Source organism: Puma concolor, chromosome C1 (assembly GCF_028749965.1).
Source record: "Puma concolor isolate L17-30 chromosome C1, mPumCon1.1.hap2, whole genome shotgun sequence".
Taxonomy (NCBI): domain Eukaryota; kingdom Metazoa; phylum Chordata; class Mammalia; order Carnivora; family Felidae; genus Puma; species Puma concolor.
This window is the reverse complement of record NC_141674.1, coordinates 10,922,772-10,949,526: the sequence shown is the minus strand read 5'-3', so window position 1 is coordinate 10,949,526 and position 26,755 is coordinate 10,922,772. Positions and strand designations below refer to the sequence as shown.

Below are 26,755 nucleotides of genomic sequence, written 5' to 3'. Positions count from 1 at the left end.
CCACTGTGGGCAACCCTGCCTCTCCCTGGACTCTGAGCCCTCCCCAGTCCCTTCCCCAGGACAGCAGCCGGGGCCGACCACACCACCCATCCTGCTGGTGCTCCTGCCTGGCTCCTTGCTGTCCTTCCTTCATTCCACCAATACGCGCTTAGCAGCTACTGACTGCTGTGCCTGGGATGGATGGTGTAATGGGCACGTCTCCCCTCATCTCGTGGCCCCTTTCTTTCCTTCTTCTCCCCTGTGCTCTCTGTTCCCTGGTGGCATCATTTCCAGGGCTCTGGATACATCTGTAAATGAGGACTCCCAAATTCTCATCTCTCCCCTCTCCTGTCTTCTGAGACCCAGTTTCTCACTAACTGCCCTCCTAGCATTTCCTGACTGTCACGCATTTCACATTTAATGGGCTCCAAATGAAATGCCCTGTCCCCTTTCCCAGCTCTGCCCCGTTGCCCACCATCACCCAGCTCCCGGGCCTCACTTGCCCTCCTCCTCCCTCCCCCGCCGGGTCTATCAATCACTCTGGTCAGTGTGTCTGTCCCCTTTTCTCCTTTTCTGGGTTCAATCTACCACCACCTCTGGCACAGATTTCAGCAATTGCTTCCTTACTTCCGCCCCCCCCCCCCCCCCCCCGCCACCTGCTCCACCCCTTCTAATCCACTTTTCCCCACAGTGGCCAGACAGTCTTTTAAAACCATCAATCAGGTCATGTCCCTCCTTTGCTTAAAATCTTCCCAGTGGAGGAAACTTAAGTGCACATCACTAAGTGAAAGAAGCCAATCTGAAGAGGCTACATATTGTACGATTTCAACTCTATGTCATTCTGGAAAAGGCAAAACCATGGAGACAGTAAAAAGAGTAGTAGTGGTCGCCAGGGGTTAGAAAGAGGGAGGGATGGACAAGTGGAGCACAGGGGACTTTTTAGGGCAGTGAAATTATTCAGCATGATAGTGCAATGATGGATGCATATCATTAGATGTTTGTCCAAACCCACGGGATGTACAACACCAAGAGTGAACCCTAACATAAGCTATGGACTTTGGACGATCATGATGTGTCAGTGCAGGTGTATCAACTGTAGCAAATGTTCCATCTGGCGGGAGACGTGGATTATGGGGAAGGCTGTGAAGGAGTGGGGGCAGGGGGTCCATGGGAAATCTCTGTACCTTCCTTCCAATTTTGCTGTGAAACTGAAACTGCTCTAAAAAATTAATGTTTATTTAATAGATGAGGGAGAAACAACGACTTTTTTTAAACAAACAAAATTGGGAGAATTCATCATCAGAAGAATAAACTGCAGGAAATGTTGATGGACTTTCTTCAAAAGGAAAGAAAATAATAACTGTATGGCAAGTTGGCCCACACAAAAGAATAAAGAGGAGAACTCCTAAAAGTCACAATAAAAAACCCACCAGATTCAGAAATGGGCAGATAACTTGAACAGGCATTTCTCCAAAGACGACTTACAAGAAGCCAATAAACACACAAAAAGATGCCCATCTCTCATCACTAGAGAGATGGAAATTTCTCTGCAATGACATACCACTTCATACCCATTAGGATGGCTAAAAAAAAAAAAAACCCAGAAAACAAGTGTTATTGGGGATGTGGTGAAATCAGAACCTTCGTGTGCTGTTAGTGAGGATCTAAAACGGTGTGGCCACTGTGGACAACAGTATGGTGGTTCCTCAAAAAATTAAAGAGAATTATGGGGCGCCTGGGTGGCTCAGTCGGTTGAGCGTCCGACTTCGGCTCAGGTCATGATCTCACGGTCTGTGAGTTCGAGCCCCGCATCGGGCTCTGTGCTGATGGCTCGGAGCCTGGAGCCTGCTTTGGATTCTGTGTCTCCATCTCTCTCTGACCCTCCCCCGCTCATGCTCTGTCTCTCTCTCTCTCTCTCAAAAATAAATAAAACATTAAAAAAAATTAAACAGAATTATCATATCCAGCAATTCCATTAGAAGTGTCCATCGACAGAGAAATGGATAAGCAAAATGTGCTATATATATATATATGCACAGTGGCATATTATTCAGCTTTAAAAAGAAAGGAAAATCTGACACATGCTACCACATGAATGAATCTTGAGGACATGACGCTAAGTGATGTAAGCCAGGCACAGAAAGACAAATACTGTAGGAGGTACTGAGAGTAGTCAAAACCATAAAGGCAGAAAGTAGAAGTGTGCTTGCCATTATACAGGGAGGAGGGGAGAGCAGGGAGTTTGTGTTTATTGTGTTTTTGTGAGCATACAGTTTCAGTGTTATAAGATGGAAAGTCCTGGACATGGATGGTGGTGATGGCCACACAGCAACGTGAATGTTCTTTATACTACTGAACTGTGCACTTAAAAATGGTTAAGATGGTAAATATGCACAGTACAAACATTTTTCTAAGAAGGAAAATGATTGGAAATGGTAAATATCTGGGTCAACATTTTTCTCATTTGCAAATCTCCTTAAATCTAAAATAATGGACATTTTACAAGAAATATAGTGACGATGTATTACAGAACATATAATCCACATAGATGAAAACAATAGCACAAAGGCAGGAGAAGAAAGCACCTTCGACTATACGCAAAGTTGTATAATATTATTTAAAGACAGACAGTGGTAAGCGAAGCATGTGTATTACAAACTGCAGAGAAACAATGGAAAGTAAAATGAAGTGTAGCTCGTAAGCTAGGGGTAGGAACATTTAACTGATAAAAAGTCAGTAAAAGAGGGGGGAAAGGAACAAAGAGTAGATCTCAAGGAAACAGAACAACAAAACGGTGGCTTCCCTTTGCAGATATAACATCAGGAGTCACTAGTGTCGCCCAGCAGGGTGTGGCCTCCTCTCCCATGACAGCCGCAGGCTCAGGGGGCACCCAGATGCACTGAGCTCTTGGCCCCATTGGGTGGGGGAGCTGCCTTTCCCTGGGCCCATTTCTTTCCAGCCTTGCCCACGGCTCACTCACCTCCCAGCGGAAGCTTCCTCTGCCCGTTTTGTCTAGAGTTGCTTCCCTGGCCCGCTGCTCTGCCTCTGAGCATTTCCTTCAAAGCGCTAATTACACATGGAACTTTAGGAATTAACTGATCTGAGCACAGGGACTATGTTCTCTGCTGATAGGGCCAATCTAGCGCTCGACACCCAGCAGGTGCTTTCAGTGGAAGATCCGCCAAGAATTGGAAGGATGGGCTCCCAGCTTTGCTCTGCCTCCTCCTGCCCCTCAGCCCCCCAGGACCACTGGGGGCTGCTCTCCGAGGCCGGGGCCTCCTGGTCTCCAGGCTGTTCTCCACCACCACGCTGGACTCCGCTGTGCTTTCGCTCTCCCGGAAGCCTTCCCGGCCCCTAGCGCTGGGTCAGAGCCCTTCTCAGTGTCCAGAGCCCCCCGTCCCTGCACGTGTCACCCTGCTGTTCATCTGGCCAGCGGCCCACCACACCGTCAGCTCCTGGAGGGTGGGACTGGGTGTGGCCTCTCTCCAAACACCCGGGCTCCCCACCTGGCTCAGAGTTCATGGTCAACAGCTTCTTTTCTACAATCCAGTGCATCCGAGACAAAGCAAAGCTGGGTGAGTGGGGCATTGACTCCCGTCCACCAGGAGGCTGCCCAGACGGAGCTCCTGAACTGCAGACTTCTTGTTTCTTTAAATTTTTTCTTAAATGTTTATTCATTTTTGAGAGAGACAGAGAGACAGAACACAAGTGGGCGAGGGGTAGAGAGAGAGGGAGACAGAATCCGAAGCAGGCTCCAGGCTCTGAGCTGTCAGCACTAGAGCCCGACACGGGGTTTGAACCCATGAACCGTGAGATCATGACCTGAGCTGAAGCCAGATGCTTAACTGACTAAGCCACCCAGGCGCCCCATGAACTGGAAACTTCTGGCCCACATTCCCTTCTAGGAAAAAAACCTCCCAGGCAGACCCCCTCCCACCCCCCCCACCCCCCATCCCCCCCAGGGCAGGGCTCCAGCCTCTTCTGGCCCTTCCCAGGCCTCTCTGCCATTGTCATGGCTCGCTTGCCCAGTGCAGGAGTTAGAGCTCCCAGCCTTCCTAATCAGATGCCACGGGGCCAGGGTTGGCCCTGATGGGGACCAGAAGCCCTCCTCTCCTGAGCGAGGGTTTGCTCAGCAACAAGACGTGGGCTGGTGTGTTGGGGGGGGCGCATGGGGGAACCTACGTGAGAGAAGCCATTTACAGTCAGCAATATCTATCTGCATGCTGACAATTAATGCACTCTTGCCCTTCAAAAACGGTTCCCTTTTCATTAAAGTTGTCCCCATGGGGCCTCGGCTTGGCAACACTTTCCCAGCTGTTAGTTTGAGCTATTGTAAGCACCCGAGTTGAAAACGGTATGGCTTTAAAAGTAATTCAGATGTTTTATAAAATTTAACATTGTCCCCCGCCCCAAACTGGGTCTGGATTAGACCCTGAAATCCGAGTTTGGGCACAGAATTTAGGTATCATCCAGGTCATTATTCAGCACTGTAAACACGAGGCCATTCTAGCTCTATCACCTTTAGTTTGGAGACCTTGTGTCTCTGGTGCCCCAGTTTCCTCATCTGTAAAATGGGGCTAATCGTGTTTGCCTCACAGACGTCGTGAGGGCTGGAAGAGACAAGAGAGCGTAAAACTCTTAGCACAGGGTCTGGGGCACATTCCATGTTCCACAAATAAGTCTAGTAGGGATGGTCAATGTTTTTAACATTGAGGCAACATAGGATAACAGAAAGAGGATTGACTTCAAAGTTAGGTATTTTGAAATGTAACTTTGCACCCATGATTCCTCTGGGCCTCGCTTTCTCTGTCTTTAAAATGGGGGTAAGGATGTCTCTCCCACATGGGTGTGGTGATGGGTAAATAAAATTGTGTCCATAAGGCAACTGGTATATTTTAGAGATAAGAGGAACCAGCCCCAGAGAGGGTAACGTCATGCCCGGAGCCACACAGGAGGTGTTCTTGAAGATGAGCTCACTGGGGTTCTTACCCTAGAGTTCACGGGCCCCTAAACGGTTCGTGAGGGAGCCGAAGGGTCCCAGGACACGAAGTTAAAGCAGTTTTGTAGTATCTCTTGTGGGGAAAGCGTCAACCGTTTTTATTAGATTCTCAAAGTGGCCCCGGTCTCCACAAGTTAAAAGAACCTCTGTCCTAATTTAACTCCCTTCGCTTCACAGGTGGAGAAACCGTGTCCCAGAGAGATAGCAAGGTCACGGCAAGTTAGAGACACGCCAGAATTCCGCAGGGAATGAGACCCTCCCTCCTGCGGGAGGCCCTGGGGGTGTCTAATTCTGGGACGCGTTCTCCTCGGAAGCGGGCCTGATCACAGCCGTCAGAATTTTTCAAACTCTGCTCCCATCCTGCAGCCACCCCCTCTCCAGGTGCTGTAGAATCTTGGTTCCTAGAGGTTCGTAGGGGTCGGTCCCGTTTTGGGGGTCTTGGGCAGCGATCTGGCATTTTCGCCGGGTGAAGCAGGCAGCCCCCGCCCTGTCAATGGCCAGTGCTTACTGACCACACCGGGAGCGGACCAGGGTGCGGGAGGGGTCTCCAGCTGGGGTGGCAGAGGATGAGCGCTTCTGGGGATTTTGGGGGGGAGGCACTGGTTAGAAGTGGGTGGGTGAGCGTGAGGTGCTTGTGAGACCCTCAGCAGGGGAAGCACCAGGAAAGCAGGCTTGTGCCCACCGCTCCCCTCCCCCAGCAGGTACTGCTTTCCCCCACCCCCATCCTTCACCCCCAGCCCTGGCCCCGGGGTCCTGACTTGCTGACAAGCTCAGGGGCTTTTGGCTTCGCTTGCTTTGAGCTGCTACCTGGGCTTCTGATCCGATCTCATACGTACTTCCTTCCACCCCGGAATCACCCCACGGGCCCCTCTCCAGGACTCACAGGCAGGCGTTTGGTTTCCTGCTTCCAAAGCAGCCCGAGTCCCCGGCCCTAACCCCCCTCACTTTTTAATCCACAAAGCTGCTTCTGCAAATAATAGCACACACCACCAGGTTTGATTAATTAACTGCGCAAAAATGATGGGGAAACCAGTGAAGGAGATAATTATGCAAAACAGAAAGTGTCAGATTTACTACGTTCCCCTCCGCACGCTGAGCATGGGGGGTGGGGGTGCGGCCCTGGTTTCCTGGGAGCTGCCTGGTGAGTGAGCTCCCCAACAACAAATCCTGCTGGTGAAAGGTCAGGAGGAGGGACAAAGAGGGGGGGGGTGCCCGTGGGGAGCAGGGCACACCTGAGGGGAGGGACCTGGGGCCATTCCCAGGTGTGCTTGCTAAAGGAGCCCCCGCCCAGCCGGCCCCAATCCTGTGCGCAGAGATTGCAATAAAGCCCTTCACTGGGGCTCCCCCGGGGGGCTCCGTCAGCTAAGTGTCTGACTCTCGGTTTCAGCTCAGCTCATGATCTCGCAGTTTGGGGAGTTCCAGCCCAACATCGGGCTCTGTGCGAACAGCGTGGAGCCTGCTTGAGATTCTCGGTCTCCCTCTCTCTCTCTTTGCCTCCCTCCACTCACGCTGTCTCCTCTCTAAGTACACAAATAAACTTAAAAAAAGCCACGTCCATTTCTCCTCTGTCCCGTTCTGCTTCTCCCTGCCTTATGCTGTCTTTCCTCTCTCCGGAATGGTAGGCCTAGGGGTTGAGGTAGAAGGAGGCAGAGCTGACGTGTTGGCCGAATTCCCAGGCCTGCTTGGGCTGAACCTCGGAGACAGAGGAGTCCTGGGGGCGTGTGAGGCCTCCCGGCTGCGGCTGCGGGGATCCCAGCGCACTGGGGCCTCCCTGATTCCCTGGATCTCCATCTTTCTAAGGGGAGGGCCGGTCCAGAGCGGGACTGGAGTGAGCCTGACCCCCTCCCTGGCCAGTGGCGTTTGCGGGTCTACCACACCATCCCCCATCCCTGGCCCAGCCCACACTGCCTGTCCCCGCCCCCACTGTGTGATCTGGGGGTCTCAGGGTAGACTTTTCTCCCCTCTCCCCGGAGGCCCCGCCCAGGCGGGGCAGCCGCGCATGCAGACCCACCTCCTGCCCGCCTCGGCGTCGCGGTAGTCCTCGATGGCCAGCCGGAGCTTGCGCCGGTGCAGGGAGCTGCACACGCCCAGGCCCAGCTCCAGGTCCTCGTCACTCAGGCTCAGCAGCACCTGCTCCCCCGGGAGGTGAGAACTGAGCCCAGGAGGGAGGTTTGGGTGGGCACCCGAGGCTCCCGGGGCCCGCCGCTGGCTGTGCAGCCGAGGCCTGGGGGGGGGGGGGTCTGCGGGCATGAGGCTGCCCCCCCCCGTTGGACACCCCCCTCGGACCCCGCCCCCTACCCCGTCTCCCTGCCCATCCTCCTCTGCAGTCCAGGCAGAGCACTTGACCTGTCCCTGCTCCAGGAAGTGGGAATCACATCCTGGCCAAAAGCGCCCCCTAGGCCAGTCTCCACCTCCCCTCCAGCCAGGTACGGGAAGGTTAGGCTCAGAGGGCTCTCTATGTGCCTTCCAGGGGAGACGCGATGGCTTAGCCGGCTCCTAGAACACAGCTCCTCCTCACCCGGGGATGGGATGCCGGTGGCGTGGGTGGAGCAGGCCAGCTTTGGACCGCTAAGGCTCATGGGAGGGCGAGGGGCGTCCCCACCGGGGTCCCGGAGGTGCCCTACCTTCCCACTCTTGACGTTCTCTGCACACGCCTTGACGTACATGGGCATGGCCATGACCACCTCCAGCCAGGCCTGGACGGTGCCAGCCTTCCAGTGGGACATGGGGGTGGTCCGGACCAGTTCCACCTGCTGCAGCCGATCCGTCTGCTCCTCGCCCTCCGACAGGCTGAGGCTCTGCCGCGTGGGGCTGCACTGGCTGTCTGAGTCTGCAACACACAAGCGCAAGCTTGCTGGGGAGGGGGGCGGGGTGGGAGGGGGGCGCTGTGGGGGGAGGGGCAGGGACTGGGCCGCCTGCCCCCTGAGTCTGCACTCCCAGGGTGCAGGAGGAGGGCAGGGATGGCTTCCCCTCGTGCGCGTCTTCTTGGCCAAATCAAAACGGCTCTCGTTTTGTTTTGCTGCCCCTCCCCCATGACAAAAGTAATCTGTCCCCCCCCACCCCACAAAAGAAAAGAATTTTAAAAACTTAATCCAGAAAAGAATGAAAATAGTGAAAATCGCCCCCAATCCCACGTCCCCCAGAGACAGCAGCTGTTAGTGCTTAGCTAAATATTCTTTGGGTTACACAAATGCCCACGCTTACAAACACACACAGACCCACACGCAGACACTCTGTTTTGTAAGACGCTGTTCTCATTCATGCCACGGAGGATGTCTTTCCGTCTCAGCAGAGATCTGCGATAGCTTTTGACTGCACAGGAGCCATCAGAGGATACATTCTAATTTACCTCGCCTGCCTCCTGTCGATGGGCACGAATTGTTCCCCATTTTTCGCTGGTGTATACGACACGGCAGTCACCTGTTGGCCATGGGCTGATTTGGTTTCTTAGGATAAATGGAGCCTCAGCTCCTTTCCTGAACACCCCGAAACCTGTTTCCGGAGTAGCTCCCCCCAGACAAAAACGTCTACCTGCCAGCATCTCCCGGCCCTGTTCGATCCAGGGTCAGCCACAACAACACCTGATGTACAGGCCAAGTTCAGTTCACACAGACTCGACTGAGAGGGGAAAGAGTCTCTTTCTCTAAAGCAGGGTTAAATAAACACCCAAACTCAACACCACAAGAAATGACAGGCATGAGAAAAAATAAGCCTGGTGCATTATAAATTACCGTTAACGATGTAAAAAAAATGCTGATGCATCAAATCGGGCACAAGGTTAAAACAATGTGTGTGAAGTCACACAGGTGTTTACAGTTACTGAGCGTGGGTGCCGGGAAGAATGAGGTTACTCTTCCACACTTTTGTGTGTCATCAACATTCCACAATGAACATGCATAAGTTGGAATAATTTAAAAAAATAGGAAACTATAAGTGGTTATTGATGGGAGTGTATCTGAACGAATGATGCCACCTTTGTATATTGGAATATATGTCATTGGTCAGAAATCTATCGCTGGAGAATAGTTTTGACACGGGAAGATGTTCATGATCCATTGCCGAGTGAAAAAGGCCCCACGAGACAGCAGGTACAACCTAATCCCCACTGTGTTTTTTTTAACGTTTATTTTTTTTTTAATGTTTATTTATTTTGGAGAGAAAGGGAGAGACGGAGCATGAGCAGGGGAGGGGCAGAGAGAGAGGGAGACACAGAATCCGAAGCAGGCTCCAGGCTCTGAGCCGTCAGCACAGAGCCCAGCGTGGGACTCGAACTCACGGACCGTGTGATCATGACCTGAGCCGAAGTCATACGCTCAACCAACTGAGCCACCCAGGTGCCCACCCCCACCACTATACTTTTAAAATGATACATATATATATGACTATATAATGTATAACTATAATTGTGTGTGTATATGTATATTTATACACATAAGATATTAGTTGGATAAATGTTAAAAGTCTGTCTGGAATGGGGTGATGGGTTAATGGTGCATAAGTGTGTGTGATGGTTTTGTGTGTGAATGTGCACGCGTGAGTGTGCAAGAGTATTTGCATGTGTGCATACTTTCCTGTTTCCCACGTGTCCTGCATTGACTGCATTATGTTTGAATAACGTGGTTTTGTTTTTTAAATTTTTTTTAACGTTTATTTATTTTTGAGACAGAGAGAGAGCATGAACGGGGGAGGGACAGAGCGAAGGGGAGACACAGAATCGGAAGCAGGCTCCAGGCTCTGGGCCCTCAGCCCAGAGCCCGACGCGGGGCTCGAACTCACGGACCGTGAGATCGTGACCTGAGCTGAAGTCGGACGCTTAACCGACTGAGCCACCCAGGCGACCCAGCGAATAACGTGGTTTTGAAAACCACAGCCTAGAAACCTTGTTCAAGTTACAACGCTGCTTTCCTTCACCCCCTCCCCTGCCCCTGCCATTTAAACTCTTTGGAAACAGCTGCATCAGTTTGGTGACCACGCACGCATCCAGCTCTGCGGAAACTTCTCTCCCCCACACCGGGGGCCTCGAACTGCCCAGCCAGGGACGCTTGGGCGCCCACAGCTGCCGGCCAGGAAGATGTCACTGCTGGTTCTGCAGGGCACTTGGGCGGAGCGACCTAATTCAGGGTGGGCAGATATGCTGCTTCGTGCCTCAGTTTCTTTTTTTTTTTAAATTTTTTTTTCAACGTTTTTTATTTATTTTTGGGACAGAGAGAGACAGAGCATGAACGGGGGAGGGGCAGAGAGAGAGGGAGACACAGAATCGGAAACAGGCTCCAGTCTCTGAGCCATCAGCCCAGAGCCTGACGCGGGGCTCGAACTCACGGACCGCGAGATCGTGACCTGGCTGAAGTCGGATACTTAACCGACTGCGCCACCCAGGCGCCCCACGTGCCTCAGTTTCTATCTCTGTAAGGTTGGCATGATACTGCTGCTCCCTGCCACCTGCCTCCTCTCCTGGGCTGCTCTGGGCACTCAGGGACTCCCCACTCACTGGCGCCCGTCTGTGCCGGATGGGTGAGGTTTGAGAAGCTACTGAAACATTGTTTCCCTTCTCAGGTAGATGGAAGGCCTCAGCCCTGACCCCAGGGAAACAGCAATGGTGCACAGGCTCTGCTCTGCTGCTGGTCCCCAGTCCGAGCACACGTTGCCATGACGCCCGGGAATGCGGAAACAGCAGCTTCCTCCGCAGCCCTGTCTGGGGGCCCCCAAGTTTCTGCCTGGTGACGGAGCTGCCTGTTCCCAGCCTCGGTGTCCCTCTTGCTGGTCCCCGGCTCCCAAGGACAGGTTTGGCTTTTGCAGGGAAATCTTTCTGATTGGGTCCTATCAGTGTTGACCTCTGGCACCCAAACAGGGTGCCCTCCCTGGGCTGGAGAGCTGAAAGCTCCTGTGTTCCTGTGGCTGGGTCCTGTCTCTGTTCCGTGCTTCTGGGAAGATGAGAGACGAACGTCACCACATCTGGTTACCTGAAATTCCGAGACACCGCCCGTGTTGTCCGTTTGGACCGGGCCTGTGGAAAGAGACCAGGCCTCAGGGTTGAATAGACCCTGGCTGTGGGCAAATTTCTTCACCTCTTCAAGCCTCAGTTTTCCCATCTATAAAATGGGAATAAAAACAATACTCTCTACCTCCCAGGTTAATGACTATGATAAATTCTGAATGTGAAGCTATCGTGGGCACCGGGTAGAAGGTGGTTATTGTTGGGAATAAAGGGCCCCTCCCTGAGGACTGCCTTCCTGGGATGAAACGTGGCTTGAGTTCGGCTCAGGTGCTTACAGGGGTCCCGCTTGGTGTCGAGCCCAGCTGAAACGCATCGTCCCAGCTGGACCCTGGCCTGGTCCAGGTGGGAGGGTGGGGCTCCCCGCGAGGCGAGGGGTGGGCTTGTCTCTCCGGCGCCCGGGCGGGCGGTGTGTGGCTGGGCCTCCCCAGATAAAGGCGACAAAGGAGGCACAGGAGAGAGGAAGGAAGGAGAAGACAGGCAACGGAGAGAGTGAGAGGAGCGAGACTGTGTCAGAGCAACAACAAGGACACAGAGGTAAACAGGAAGGAGAGAGTGAGCGGAGGGTGGAGAGGGAGCCTCAGGTAAGTGGGCAAAGAGGAAAAGCAAACCCCCCCCCCGCGCGTGCGTGTTTTCCCAAGCGTGTGACCGTGTGCGGGTCATTCTGTGGTTAGGGGGCCCCGGGCCTGTGACGAGAGTTGGCTCTTCAACTCCCATGACTTATGGCGTCCAGGCTCGAGGAATGTCAGAGGCTGAGCTGGGCTCATACGAGCAAACCACACATTCTGGTTTTTGAGAACAGCTATCAGCGCCCCCCCCCCCCCCCCCGGCCGCCACGTCCTCCCCGCAAACTCCTCCACCCCCGGCACCCAGGACGGAGCTCCAAGGCGACACTGCGGAAGGGCTGAGGAGGGAGGCGTCTTTGGGATCATAAACCATTAATTAAGGGTACTTTCCAAAATGCAGGCAGCATGATGCCAGATTTTATGTTCAGGATTCCATCAATCTTGGATTTTATTTCCCCTCTGTCTCAGCCTGAGAGTGGGCATAACTCACGTTTACAGTTGGTGAGTTAGAGAGGCTGGCCGAGCCCCTGGCAGAGTCTTGAGCGGAGGTGTCGCCAAGAGGCAGTCAGTCTGGGTCCTTTGGAACACGGGGGGGACCGTGGTGGCTCTGGCAGAAGAGGTTCTACCTTCTCCCACCTGATGGATCGGCTGGTCCAAAAAGCCCAAGGTATTTACTACCTGGCCTGTTACAGAAAATCCTTTATGGAAAACTTGAGGTTCTGAGGCTGGCACTGAAATACAAGAGACCTGGGTTTAAATGCCGGCTCTTCTGCTCACCAGCCAGATGATCTGGGAGAGTGTTTTGAATGTTCTCAGCCTCACTTTTACCATCTGTGAAATGGGATGATAATGTCTACTCTCACAGGCCTAAGTGGGACTTAATGAGGTGATGTACCATCCACACAAAGTGCTCAGCTCAGTGTTTGGCATTCAGTGGGTGCTCAGGGGCTGCGTGGGGGCCTCTGTCCTCTGCAAGTTCATGTCACAAACGGTCTACACTGGCTCTGTCCAGTATGGTAGGTACGCGCCACACGTGGCTATCGAGCACCTGTAATACGGCTTGTCCACATTGAGAAGTGTCTACGGTATAAAATACGGAGTTTTGGAGACTTTGTCCAAAGAAAGAAGTAATCCCAATAATCTTTATATTGATCACATGTTGAAATGCTAATATTTGGGGCGTATTGGGTTAAATCGGATATTATTAAAATTCATCTCACGTGTTTCTTTTTACTTTTTAATGTGTCTACTAGAGTCTAAAACTACATGTGTGACTCATACGGTATTTTTGCTGGACAGAGCTGGATTAGATGGAAGGTTTTGTTTGTTTTCTCACCATATTTCACCCTTCTGTTGGTTTGGAAGTGAAGCATCCCGTTTCTCTGTTTTTGGTTCAGTGGTTCTCAAAGTGGGGTCCCTGTGCCAGCTGCATCAGCAGCACGTGGGGACTTGTTAGCCGTGCAGATTCTAGGACTGCCTCCCCCCCCCCCCCAAGTTCCTGGAGCAGAAGGTCTGAATGTTGGGCCAAATAATCCGCATTTTAACAAGCCCCTCCCCCGCCCAGGTGATTCTGATGTGTGCTGAATTCTAGAACCACTCTTTAATGGTTTCCCTTGAAAACGTACGCGTATTTAACGTGAAACCTAGGGTTGAGCGTATCTTAATGCTCTGTCCCCAATAAGTTACTTAAAACATTCTGATCACTCTGACTTATAACCTACCATATCGATTATTGTAATTCTGTCCTTTGAAAAAGCCCCATAATTTTAGACATTATCATCATGGTTATTTTCTGCTGATCATATTGACCCGGAATAATTTCCCTACGTGGTTCATCACTTCCTGTGTCTCAGACCTTACTTCTAGGGTAATTTTTCTTATTCCTGAAGGACGCGATTTAAAATTTCCTCTGGGAGTGGGGCGCCTGGGTGGCGCAGTCGGTTAAGCGTCCGACTTCAGCCAGGTCACGATCTCGCGGTCCGTGAGTTCGAGCCCCGCGTCGGGCTCTGGGCTGATGGCTCAGAGCCTGGAGCCTGTTTCCGATTCTGTGTCTCCCTCTCTCTCTGACCCTCCCCCGTTCATGCTCTGTCTCTCTCTGTCCCAAAAATAAATAAACGTTGAAAAAAAAATTTAAAAAAAAAAAAAAAAATTTCCTCTGGGAGTATTTGGTGGTAAGCTCTTACAACTTTGGTTTATGTGGGGGGAAAAAGCCTCTATTTCCGCCTTGTCCTTCAGAGAGCTTTGCTGGCCACACAGTTTTAGGTTGACAATCATCTGCTTCTGCACCTTGAATACGTGGCTCCACGGTCTTCTGTCTTCCTTTTTGCTAAAGAGAAGGCAGCTGTCGCCAGTAAAATTGTTCTTTTTGTTATCTACTTTTAAGATTGCGTCTTTGCCTTTGTGGTTCTGCAGTTTCATTGCGATGTGGCTAGATGTGGATGTCTTCTTATTCCGAATGATGTAAATTGTGCTTCCGGTATCTGTGGGTTCATGTTTGGAATATTCTCGAGCATTCTCTCTTAAAATTTTACCTCTTCTCCATTTTCTCCATTTGCTCTCCTACTGGGATTGGGCTTTCGAATTCTATCTTCGCTCTCGTGTAACCTAGTGCTGTCCAACAGAATTTTCTGCGATGGTGGAAATGTTGGATAATCTGCATTGTCCAACGTGACAGTTGTTAGCCACATATGACTGCGGGCACTCAAAATGTGGCTGGTGCAGCTGAGGAACTGAACTTAAGACGCTATTTAATTTTAATTCAAATACAGGTTTATGTTGCCACGTGTGGCTAGTGGCTATTGTGGGGGACCAGAAAACTCTAATTTCTCCCCACGGTTTCCCAGAGTGCAGCATTTCCAGCACTGCATTCTGGGTAATTTCCTTAGGCCTATTTTCCATTTTTAAAATCCTCTCTTCAGATATTTACACTGCTGGTTAATCCAGCCTTGGATTTTATGTATTTTTTTTAAGTTTTTTTTTTTTAAGCTTATTTTGAGAGAGAGCACGAGCAGAGGAGGGGCAGGAAGGGTTCATCACTGCCAACTGCAGAGCCTGGTGTGGGGCTTGAACCCACAAACCGTGAGATCATGACCCGAGCCGAAGTCAAGAGTCAGACACTTAACTGACTGAGCCACCCAGGCACCCCAGATTTTATTTTTTTAAGTGTTACTATGTATTTCTAAAAGTTGGTGCTTTTCCAAGTTCACCTGGTCTGTTTAGATGGTCTTTTGTTGATTACTCATGTTATGATTTCATCTTAAAAAAAAAATTTATGTTTATGTATTTATCTTGAGGCGGGGGGAGAGAAAGAGGAAGAGGGAGAATCCTAACCAGGCTCTGTGCTGGGCTCTGAGCCTGGCGTGGGGCTCGATCCCATGAACTGTGAGATCATGACCTGAGCTGATATCTAGAGTTGGATGCTTAACCAATTGAGCCCCCCAGGTGCCCCTCATCTTAATTTTTTTAAAGAAAGACCTACATGTTAGCTTATATTTGGTATTGGTAGTTCCTGTATCTGAAAAAGCCGTGGAGGCTCTAAATTGGTTGTGTTTTTCTGTGGATTTGCATGCGTGCTGAACTCAGATTTGATCTTCTGGGAATCTCTAGTGTCTAAATAGCAGGTGCTGTGCTCCAGAGAGGATTTACGTTACTTCTTTTTTTAAATTTTTTTTTTCAACGTTTATTTATTTTTGGGACAGAGAGAGACAGAGCATGAACGGGGGAGGGGCAGAGAGAGAGGGAGACACAGAATCGGAAACAGGCTCCAGGCTCTGAGCCATCAGCCCAGAGCCTGACGCGGGGCTCGAACTCACGGACCGCGAGATCGTGACCTGGCTGAAGTCGGATGCTTAACCGACTGCGCCACCCAGGCGCCCCAACGTTACTTCTGCCGGTGTAGGAGGAGGTAGGGAATGGGGATGATACCTGGTAGCAGGGACCACTTCGTTTCTGTTAGACCTGGGAGGACGAGGGACCACAGACTCTGTTCCTTTGCTGTGCCACGCCCTGACACTGACTTCTCAGTACACAGTCCTGACATCAGCATCTGTTCCCAGGACAGACCCCGGTTTCCACACTGAGTTATCACTCACTGCTCCTTGTTCTGGGATTAGCTCACAGCTTCTTAGTTTTGGATAAGGGCAACTTGGGGATATCCCTTACTTTTGGTGAGGTCGGAGATACATGAGGAAGGAAGTATGCTCTATTTTAGCTTTAGTGGTTCTGTGGAGGGAGGGTCCCTTGTCCGTCTTGCTCCGCGCGGCCCCAAGAGGACATCCCTCTTGGCCGAGGGCACTGTCCACCCAGCGCTCTTCACGTTCTGTGGGCACCACTGGTGGGCGGGTCTGTCCATCTGCCTTTGCCACAAAGGGAGTTCCCAGGTCAGATGTCAGGTCTCTCCACCTCTTTACCACCCAAGTCTGGTTCACGGTGATGCTTAATGCCATCGGCAGAAGCCCAAGTTCTGGGAAAAGGACAGTCGATGGTTTTTTGTTTTTGTTTTAATTTGAATCTTCCCAGGGACCTCTTCTGCTCAACATCCATCACCGGTTCCCTGGATGAAGCCCAGACTCCTTACATGACAAGACTCTATGCGACTCAGCCCTTGGCTGCCTTCTCCTCTGTCCCTCACCCCCTCTCTGGCACCCTGGGCTTCTGGCACTTTTCCAGCACTCCTGATCCCCTCCCCCATCTCGAATCCATTGCACCTGCTGCTCTCTGCCTGAAAGCCCCCCCCCCCCCCCCCCCCCCCCCCCGCCCCGGGCCGCTGGCTTATCTGCTTGGTGAACTCCTATGAAGCCTTCAGGCTCTAGTGAAATGTTGCCTCTTCCAGGGACCCCTTCTCAGGTCACCTGGGGGAGGCCGGTCACCAGCACGCCTCCGCTCCAGGTGCGTGTGCTCCCGGGGCTCTCATTAACCCAGGGGCTCTTCCTGCCTGCGCGTCTCTCGGCTGAAATTAAGGAACGGTCAGGGGATTACTTGGTGAATGTCAACCCCGGAAGGAAGGGGGCGGGGCCTGCTTTTGCTCCCTAGGTATGTCTCGCCCTCAGCAAGGGCTCAATCTCTGCCGATCTCTGTGGTGTAGATTCACCCACCGTGGCCGATTTCACTGACCAGCAAGAGGTCACTGGATGTGAGCGAGGAAATCTGTTTGTGAGCCTGTATGAGCCGGATCCTGCCCTCTACTGCCTGGACAGAAGGTGCTCTAGAGACGCTGGTTAAAAGAAAGCAGGCAGGATGAGAGGTAAGGAGGGAGGGAGGCCTCTCCCTCCAGGCTCCTCTTCGTCCCACCTCCTTTCGGCCACATCAAGCTGCTTGCAGCTTCTCGAACACACCATATGGTCTCATTCCTGTTTCTCAGCCTCTCGACCTCAGCGCTGCTGAATGACATCTGGGACCGGCTCATTCTTTGTCGTGGGGGCTGTCCTGCGCCGGGGAGGATGGTTAGGGGCATACCTGGCCTCCACACCCTAGATGCCAGTGAGCACACAGGGTGGCTGCTCCGGGCGCCCCCATCCTTCCGCCCCGGGGCCCCTCTGTTCTCAGACCCGCCCTGCTCTGCCAGCCAAGTAAGGTCAAAACTCCCTGCCCTTGGGCAGTGGCAGGGAGCCCCCTGTCAGCACTTATCCAGCCAGAAGCTGAATTCTCATTTTTAAAATTCTGCATTATAATATGAGAAAGTAACGTTTTATGGCGTGATAACAGCTGCTGCATTGCATGGAGATGCTTTGCTGGAGCCCGCAGTCACAGCCCCTGTGAAAGATGTGCAAAAGACAGACCCTGGAGTGCCAGACCGACAACACGGGTTCACACGGCATCGAGTCACTGACCATGTAGCTGCTGGGGTGACGGCGGGACCCCGGTGGGCTCGCCACCCACCCACAACACCCTGACCCCAGTGCCCAGCGGGTGCTTGGAGGCCCTGAGCTAAAAAGCTGACAGCACTCCCTACCCCCTTGTCCCTTAAAATCCACGAGACTGAGGCACCTGGCTCTATCGGTTAAGCATCCGACTTCGGCTCAGGTCATGATCTCAAGGTGTGTGAGTTCGAGCCCCGCGTTGGGCTCAGCTGACAGCTCAGAGCTTGGAGCCTCCTTTGGATTCTGTCTCCCTCTCTCTGACCCTCCCCTGCTCATTCTCTGTCTCTCTCTCTCAAAAATAAATAAACATTAAAAAAATAAGAAAGAAAATCCACAGAACCACAAAGCACACACAGCAGTCAGACAGAGTTCAGCCCTTACCAGCGATAACTGCTTGATGCGTTCAGAGAAAACATCACATATTTCCCTTCCCCTCCTTTTTGGTGCCACTGCCTGGCAAAGGCCCTAAGCTTGTGCTCACTGTGTCTGTCCCCTGGGCCGATAAGACCCCTGTCCCCAACCTCAGAGGACATCATCTCCCCTCCCCCTGTCACCACTTCCTGCCAGCCCCTTGGGGAATTTTCCCAAGAGGCAGGGAATCGATTTCCTGGACTGAGCAAGGCTTCACCTGCTCCGTACTCACTTCCCGGGTAGTTGATTGGCAAGTATTTAATTTTACAGACTTAGGGGCAAGATGTGGAGACGGGGTCCAGGGCAGGCAGGTGCAGTGTCACCCAACGACAGCCACTGTCTGCTTTAACAATGTAGAGAGAAGCTTTCCTTTTTGCTCCTTGCTGACCTGTCCCCCCCCACCGAATAGTGCCCACGTTTGGGAAGACCTTCTTGGAGTCTGATCTGCACCTGAAATCTCTCTGCCCTTTTGTTTATGCTGGGGACGGCCTCCCCGTGTGTTCCCACGGCTAGTACTCTTGAGGGCCTAGTTTCCTAACTGGCTTTTCTACCGATGGGCAGGTCTGGGAGGTGAGGCCTGTAGGAAGCAGAGGCTGGGGGCTGGAGAAGGATCGGTCTCCCAGGGCTCCGTGGAGACAGCACGAGTTTGCGTCTGTATGGCTCTCGGGAGGCCAGGTTAGAGCACCCAGTTGCTGTGCGCTTTGAGGGCCCAGCTGTGCCCGGGCTCCCTGACGGGATTTTCAGCCTGGCTCCCAGCCCTCCCGGCTCCCCTCAGGACCTCTGAGGTCCTTTCTGGGTCGGCTCAGCCTGCTTCTGTGAGTCCCGTGGGCTGCGGTTATCAGGATGGTCGTGGGACCCTATCCGTTTGCTCGCTGGCACAGGGGGGACCCCCAGCGAGTCGGATCTGTGGACCTCTGGCTCAGGGCGAGGCCCCCAGAGCCAATGCCGCTCTCTGGGATCATCCTAAGCGGTGAGTGCAAACTGTCCAGCCTCCAACCTCCTTCAAAATACTCCCAGCTGCCTGGAACTTTCCTGTACCTGCGATGAGCTACACTGTTTCTGGCACCAAGGCTAATTTAGGAAGAACAAAGATGCTTCTGAGCAGTAGATCTTTAATGTCCTTCAGAATGAAGAGCGAGCTTTGGTGGGGCTCATGGAGGGCATTCTTACAACTTCGACACCTAACTGGAACTGTCAGGGAAAAAGCTGGTGCTGGTCTTGACTTTCCGGAGATGAGAGGGGACTAAGCCACTCTGACAGCTCCGGGCTTTGTCAGCTGTACCTGCACCTGCCTGGGTTTAGGGCCCTGTTGGACCCCAATTCTTATCCTTGTTCCATCACGTGCTATGTCCCCTCGGCTATTTCTGTCACCTGTCTGAGCCTCCGTTTCCTCCCTTGTAAGGTTGGGACCATAACAGACCCTTCATGCGATTTTGGTGAGGACTACATTAGGGTGACTTCTGTTGTCTCGTGTTCACACCTGCATCCTCCGCCTGAGCCCTAGGCCTGGCACACGGGGAGCGGCCAGCCCGTGTTTGTTGAATGACTTACTGAGTGTACGTCAAGGGCCTGGACTCGCCTGGCACTCAGGAAATGTCTGCAGATCGCGTCCTCCTCTCCTCCCCCAGCTTTTCTCACTCCCTACGCCCTTCTTCCCCCCTCCAGAAGCCAGTCCTTGTCCTCCGTCCTCAGCCTGACACCCACACTGTATCCCTGGGCCTGCCGGTTACGGCTGTTGCCGCACCGGTGACCACGCATCCGCCTGGCATTTCTGGGAGAGCTTGGGGTCCCCCTTTGTCAGCCCATCAACACCTTCACCTGAGGGTGAAGCGAGGCCTCCCCTGCCACCCTTTCCATCTCTGAATCCCACCGAGCGCGGCCACGAGAAATGGTAGAGTCCCCTGGCTGGGCTCCGGGCCGCAGGCAGGCTGCCCCCGAGTCTGACCGCAGCCCTTTGGGGGCCAGGTGGGCTCGGGATTCCTGTGCCGAATCCAGAATTCGGAGGGCACCTGCTACTTCCTCAACACCCCGAGCTCTGGGAGCCCTGCTCTGGGTTCAGAAACCAGCGTGGTCCCCTGCTGCCGGGCTCCCCATCGAGGGAAGGGCCGCAGGGCCCTCTGGTGAAGGAGGACACGTGTCAAATTGAGATGGACGCCTGTGGCCAGGCAGGCACACGGGGCTCTGCGATCGAGGGGAAAGACCAGGACAGAGGGGATCCAGAGCGGACATGGCAGAGCAGGTGGCCTGGAGACAGACCGGGGCCGTGGAAATTTTTTTTCCCCTAAAGAACACGGATCTTTTAAAAAAAAAAAAACCTGAGTTGCCAGTAGTAAGAACTCTGATGTATCTGTGGCATTTTTGGCTTCTTTCGAGAGATCAGGAGGTCTGGAAGCACTAGAGCCCAGCGGGGCTTGCTTCCTTAGGAGGGGCCAGACTGCGGGGCCCCCGGGTACCCTCTTCCCAACCTGCCGGAGGCCTCTGGGACCGGGACATAGCGGGAATGAGGGGGGTAAGAGTGCAGCTCAGTGCTGGCTCCCGAGAGTGCTCGTGGAGGTGAGCCCCTGTCATCGCCCACAGCACTGTGCGGCGGGGCCGCTAGAGCTGACCTAAAGCAGAGAGGGTTTCAGGAAGGACATTCCAGCTCGTACCGGGAGGCCCCCGCCGTGACGGCTGGGCTTGCCCGGTGCTTTCCAGCTCAGTGAGCGGCTGCGTTCCCATTGCACGGATGAGGCGAGTGGAGCTCAGAGACGTCAATCAGGTGTGGACAGAACGCACAGCCAGGACGCAGAGCCCGTGTCTTAGGCCGCTGGCCCATGTTTCCTCTCACGTGAGTCTCCTGCCATGCTGAGACACGCAGCTGCCATAGGCTGGACGCTTCTGCCCGTTTGTTACGTCATCTTGGCAGTGGCCTTGGGAGATAGGCAGTTTCGTGTCCATCTCATGGAGGGGAAAACGGAGGCCCAAAGGGACTGGGTGAGTGAGTGGCTTCTTTGGGATCGAACCCAGAGATCTGGCTCCAAAGCCTGGTCTTTCCTCAACGCTCCTCCCTGCACTGCTTGGTTTCTATCCGTTCTGCTGGGTTCAGGCTGTCGCTGAAACGATCGTGTGTTTCCCACACACGCAAGGAGAGACGGAGGGGACCTGGCAGTGGCTCTCACACGCGAGTTGCAGTTGGTGACCCAGCCTGTCATCTCTGACCCTCAGAGCCTGTAGACAGGCCCTCCGATTCCCTCTGGCCTGTCGAGAGCCTCCTTCCCTGTCGCCACAGCACTGGCGTCTGCGGTGACAGCTGCTAGAGGAGGACTTCTCTCCTCCCTGGCCTGCCCGCCGCCAACCGCAGGCTCCGTGCCGCCCCCCGAGACATCGGTGTCCTAGCCAGGAAGGGAGCTGGCACTGTGTGTGCATGGAACCAGCTTGGATGTGCCACCAGTGTCTGTGGCCTGTCCCGGGGAAAGCCATTAGGCAGCTCAGAGCTGGTGGGGAGACAGGGCAGGCGGGGCCAGCTGTGCCGGCAGGATGTGCCCATTCCTGTCCCTGCCCAAGGCCCTGTGGCAATGGACTGGGCCTCTCTGCCCACGCCTGGGACCCGGGACGGCCACAAGATGAATACCCTGGGGCTGGCACTTCTTAGCCAGCCTGCGGGGGCCCGTGTGCAGATGCCCTACACTGACTCAGGTCCTTTCTAACTAAGCAAAGGGGATAGAAAGAGGCCCACCTGGCCTTGCTCCTGGCTCACTCCTTAAGGCACATGGGAATCCCACATGAGCCTCAGGAACTTTCCAGGGCTAAATGATGTCAGAAGTGTGGTGGGCTCCAAGCTCTCCAAAGAACCACTGCCTTAGCGCCTCCAAGCACAGGATACAGGGGCTGAGGGAGTCGCGCATTGCCACACGTCCCAGAGGGGTAGGGGGTGCTCCATGGAACTAGATAAAAAACGCAGCGTCCTTGGGGCACCTGGATGGCTCGGTCGGTTAAGCGTCTGACTCCTGGTTTCGGCTCAGGTCATGATTTCACGGTTCGTGGGTTCGGGCCCCGCGTCAGGCTCCACACTGTGCAAGCCTGCTTGGGATTCTCTCTCTCTCTCCCTCTCTCTACCCCTCTCCTGCTTGTATTCTCTCTCTATCAAAATAAACCTTAAAAAATGCATGGTTCTGTGGTCCATTAAGTTTGGGAAACACAAGGTGGCAAAAAGCGTGGTATTTTTCTTCACTGCAGAACTTGTCAGAGCCTTACAGAGCTAACGTGTTGTGTTGATTCTCTAAGGGTTAGAGACACGGCATTGTTTCCAAGACGACCCAAGCATTTATTCCCTGCCACCCCCCACCGCCGTGCCCCGAATCTTGTGGCCTGCTCAGAGCCTGGGTTCTAGAACCTGCTCAGCCACTGACACCCTGCTTGGCTGTAGGCAAGTCCCTTCCCATCCGTAATGCGAGGGGAGTGGGCAAGAAGCCACGAGAGCCCTCTCAGCTCTAATTCACGCTTGTACTAAGCTTCCTTCACACCTATACCGAGGGGCCTGCCTGCCCGTCTCACGGGGCGGCTGAGGGGCTGAAACGAGATCACTGCCGTCATTGTCCTCACCAACATCATTGCGGCTGACATTTACTGCCACCTGAGCTAAGCCTCGTCCGTGCGGTAACTCTTTCCCTCCTTTGCAGCCACCCCTTGATGATGCTTTATTGTCCCCAGCATACAGGTGAGGAAACTGAGGCCCAGCCAGGTTCACTAACTTGCCTGAGGTTGCCAGGTAGCCGATGACCCAGAGACTCTGCCTGGAGTCTGCCCTCTTAGCCTTGACCCTGGTCTGCCCGAGAAGGAGCGTTGCAAACTGTGAAGGGCTGCTCCCTGGCAGGGGCATTCTTCTATGTAATGTTGCTGTGGTTCATCCAGGGGACGTACGTGGCCTCCTGGGGCGGGGCTCGGGCCCTCCATTTGCGGGCTTTCCCGTTCTGCCAGAGTGGGGAGGGAAGGGGTCTGGGCCACCTCTTCCTGGTGCGGAGCAGGGCTGAGGGGTCTGGGGGTGCCCAGGGGAGCGACTTCTCCACGGTGAGGGGTGCGGGAGGAGGTCTGAGGCCGCCCACGGGACACAGCTCAGACGACCGAACCCACGGGTTAGGGTTTCACACTGCCTTGGCATTACAAACCCTTCGTGCCAACGAAATCGTATCTGTAAGAGAAATATACTGGCCTTTGGGCTGAAGGGCATGGGTTTGGGGGCGGGGGGAGATGGCCTTGGACATCAAGGACTCCTAGGACTCCACAGGCCACCACTGCCCTGGTTTATTTTGGAGGGTGTCTGAGGCCCAGAGAGGGGGACTGACTTGCCAGTGGTCACACAGTGAGTCCTTGGACACGCTGGGAACAGGAAGTCCAGAGCCAGGCTCCGGGCTCCCGCCTGCACTGGGCTGGGGTGGTGGGGCTCTTGGGTTGCAGGCTGGGCCTCCTTAGGAGCCTGAGGGCAGGGTCTGGGCAGAGCCCTGCTGGGCCCCTCCCTCAGTAGCAGCATCGCCCAGACTGCTCCCCGGGGCACAGCTCGGGCAGCCTGGCTCCCAATGTGTAGGGCTCAGCATCTGCTGTCCACGGGGCACCGTCGGGCCCCAGCCGAGTCTGAGATGGCAGGTGCCACGCTCAGAACTTGGCCTGCACCCAGGTCTGACTTCTTCCCCCCCCCCGCCCCCCACTTCCTGGCTGTGTGCATCTAGAATTGGGCACCTCTCTGTGACTCTAACAGGTGTACCGCTGGGGTTTCTGCCCGGGGGCGGGGGGCAGCAGGTACGCCAATGCCAGACCCCTTCGCTCTCTGCTCCTCAGGGCCTGGCCTGAGCATGGTTCCGCCCTCCCCGAGGGATCTGGAGCTGCCCCGGAAAGGCAGCCTCGCCCTCCCTAGTCACGGTCCCTTGGGGAAATTTCCCGATGGCAAGTGTATGCTGAAACCCGTGGGCAGGATGCCACCCTCCGCTACTGCCCTGTGGAACGAACCTCTGGCAGCTGAGCCCACAAGGGGAAACTTGTTCGGTACGCAGATCCCAGGGCCTCACCCCCCCAGACCTGATTTAGTAGGTATAAGATGGAGCCTGGGAATCTGTATCCTCAAAACTCAAGGCGTGGTCAGGTTTCTCAACTACCGATCTGTGTGTGGTTCTTTTTTTTTTTCCCCCCTCCCTCTTTCTCATGTTTTTTCCTGTTGTGGGACCCTCCACATGGACTCCTGCATGGAGATACAGCGTGCAACAGATAAGGGCAGAGCTTCTGGCCGAAGGTAGGACCGGAGCCCTGCCTGCTGATTCTTTGATCAGCTATGGCAGCCTCTGGAGTGACCTGAGGAACCCTCAAGGGTTCCATGGAACACACAGTTTGACAACTACTGCTTATTCCAATTCCTTCCTCTGTTGGGTAGAAAAACTGAGCCCCAAAGAGCTAGCCTGCATGGGGCTGGGCTAGTGAGGCTTTCTTAAGTTCCCTGAAGCTTCCTATTGATATTGTCCCTGGGGGAGACCATACAGCACAATTACTGATGACATAGACTCTGGAGTCAGACCAGTGCTGGAGTTGAACCCCGGTTCTGCCTCTTCCTGGCTGTGTGACTTTAGGCAGAAACTTGACCTCTCTGTGTCTTGGTTTGTTCATCTATAAAATGGGGATAATAACAGTATTTATCCTGGAGGGTTATTGGGAAGGTTAGATAAGTGAATATTTGCACAGACTTTGAGGCACGTGAGACCGGGCTGGCCCCGAGTTCTGACACACGTGTCCTTAGAACGTGTGCTCCCCCGGGGTGACTTTGGGGCCTCTGTCCCAAGCACTTAGGCTTGGGCAGCCTAATCGCTGTGCTGGCCACAGCAGGGAGCATGTTTCTCCTTCGAACCTAGAAAGAATGGCATCACGGCTGGTGGATGCTCTGGGCAAACAGGTCCAAGCCTCCCTGTTCTGAGGCGGGGAAGCCTGGGTTCTCTCACAAAGCAGCACTGGAACTACATCTGGGCTCTGAGGAGTGGGTACACAGCTGGAGGGATAGCAGGTCCACACAGCCTGATGAGCAGGTTTTATCCCCAGGGACAAGTTTTGCTTGAGTCCTCTTTGCACTCAAGATGTATATCGAGCCGCCTCCACACTTTTTTCCTACCCCCGATGGAACTTAAATCCACTCAAATCATGGGGGAATGCGGGCCACGTGGGGCCAGTGCTTTCCAGGCTCCAAAACACATTCAGCACTCATTTCTGAGCCTGTGAGGAGGGGAGAGGACGAGAGGACCCCGAGGCTCACGGATGAGACAACTCACTTGAAATCAGATGCAGGGGCCAGAGCTGGAGCGATGATCCAGGCACGGCCTGGCCCCGCTGGGGAGGGGGAGGGGCTGCAAGGGTCCTCCAGATGGAGCACGGCGTGCAATTTCATAGATTATCTTGTTTTGGTGCAATTAACTGCTATTGACTGGTAACCCGTTAAGAAAGCGATCAGCCAAAACCTGAAACTCAGTAATGCAGACGAGCAGTCCGCCAGTATGTCCTGGGGCCTCGGATTCAGAAGGGCGACTGCTGCAAGCAGCCCAACAAGGTCGCCAGGCCTTCCTGGGGACGGGCTGGGCACTGGGAGGTCCTGCCACGTTCAGGAAGACCGGGGCAAGATTTGCAGTTACTGCTGTTCTTGCTGCTTAAAGATCAGTCCTCTTGGGATCATGTTCTCATGGATTGTTTGCTGGGGACGGTGGTCAGAGACCTTAAGAGTACACACAGGGGTTGCGTATTTGCGTATGTTTTCAGTAACTGGGCTTCACGACACCAGGTGGCGGTGGTTCTGGGACGAACTGTCCACACCCTGGCTGCCAGCAAGATCTACACCCGCGGTTGGCCTGCACCGTGACACTTCACTAGCAATGCACTGATTTTTATGTTCAAACGCTTCTAACGTACAGTCCAGATCAAACTCCTACGTTATCTTCACGTTTATAGGGCATTCTTTCATAACATAAACTTATGAACCCTTTTCTAAGATAAAGCTGTGATTGTATGTATTCCCTCCTGATACTTTATTATCGCCAAGTTCTTTTCCTACTGGACAGTGGGAACGGGTGGGAGATGTGGGCCTATGGCAGTGTTTGCCCCACCTAGTGGGGTGTGAATGGAAAAAACTTCAGAGCCGTTTGTTGGGAGCAGATGGGCTGGGGGTGGGGTGTCTGTGAGGCCCATCTTGTGAGAATGCAGGTTTTGGGTGAGAGGCCCTGTAGATATTTTAAAACTCACGGTCAAAGGGCTGGTGACCTCGTATGTTGCAGCCACATGGCACTGGGATTCCCCACTGGGCATGGGTGTGGGTGGCTCCTGGGCCCCGGCTGTGGCCGGGATGGGAGACGCCACCTCACGTCGGGGGCGGAGCTAACCCTGAGACTGCGGCAGCTCTGTGCAGTGAGGGGTCCTGCAGCAGGGCAAATGGGGGCACGCCTCTGGCCCGGATGGAACACCAGTGCGGGACAACAGCTTGTATCTAGTCTGCCTGCCCCAGTTCCTCCCAGGGGTGGGTCTCCCTGACCTGGGGGTAAAAGGCTGCCGGAATGGATAGAGCAGATGCAGTCCCGCCAGCAAGGAAGTGCTAGGCTGTGCCACAGACTCATGGTGGGCAAGGTGAGCTGCCAACCAGGCCCAGCCCCTCACTGCCCAGATGGTAGAGCGGTCCAGGCACTATGGACTCCCTAGGTTTGAAATCCAGCTCTATTCTTTACTAGCTCCTTGACTCTGGATGATTTACTTAACCTCAGTTTTCTCATCAAAAATGTAGTTATCTCATCAGTTATGGGAGGGTTAACTGAGTTAATGCATGTAAAATGTGCAGCATAGACCATGGCTCGGGTAAGTGCTTAATAATTGTTAGATATTATTATTACATTATTAGGTTGTATCTGTTGGAGCCTGCCAGCATGGGTGGGAGAGCACGTGGAGGGGCCACTGAGTACAG

General features: G+C 53.8%; 1 protein-coding gene and 1 long non-coding RNA gene across 7 annotated transcripts in view; one reads left to right on the top strand and one right to left on the bottom strand.

The window, feature by feature from the left end:
• KAZN (kazrin, periplakin interacting protein) overlaps positions 1 to 26,755 on the bottom strand; it is a 1,132,657-nt gene that overhangs the window by 23,635 nt on the left and 1,082,267 nt on the right. For all 6 annotated transcript variants that reach the window (XR_015254486.1, XM_086715734.1, XM_086715735.1 and 3 more), the window contains 2 exons: positions 7,603 to 7,808; positions 6,990 to 7,108 (listed from right to left, as the gene is read on the bottom strand). Coding sequence is in view for 5 of the 6 variants with exons in the window: in XM_086715734.1 (XP_086571860.1) it covers positions 6,990 to 7,108; positions 7,603 to 7,808 (325 nt within the window). In the remaining variant the exon portion in view is untranslated. The remainder of the gene's footprint in view (positions 1 to 6,989; positions 7,109 to 7,602; positions 7,809 to 26,755) is intronic.
• LOC147577794 (uncharacterized) lies at positions 9,674 to 12,761 on the top strand. Its single transcript, XR_015254485.1, has 2 exons — positions 9,674 to 10,099; positions 10,532 to 12,761. It is a non-coding gene; the product is annotated as an uncharacterized LOC147577794 (long non-coding RNA).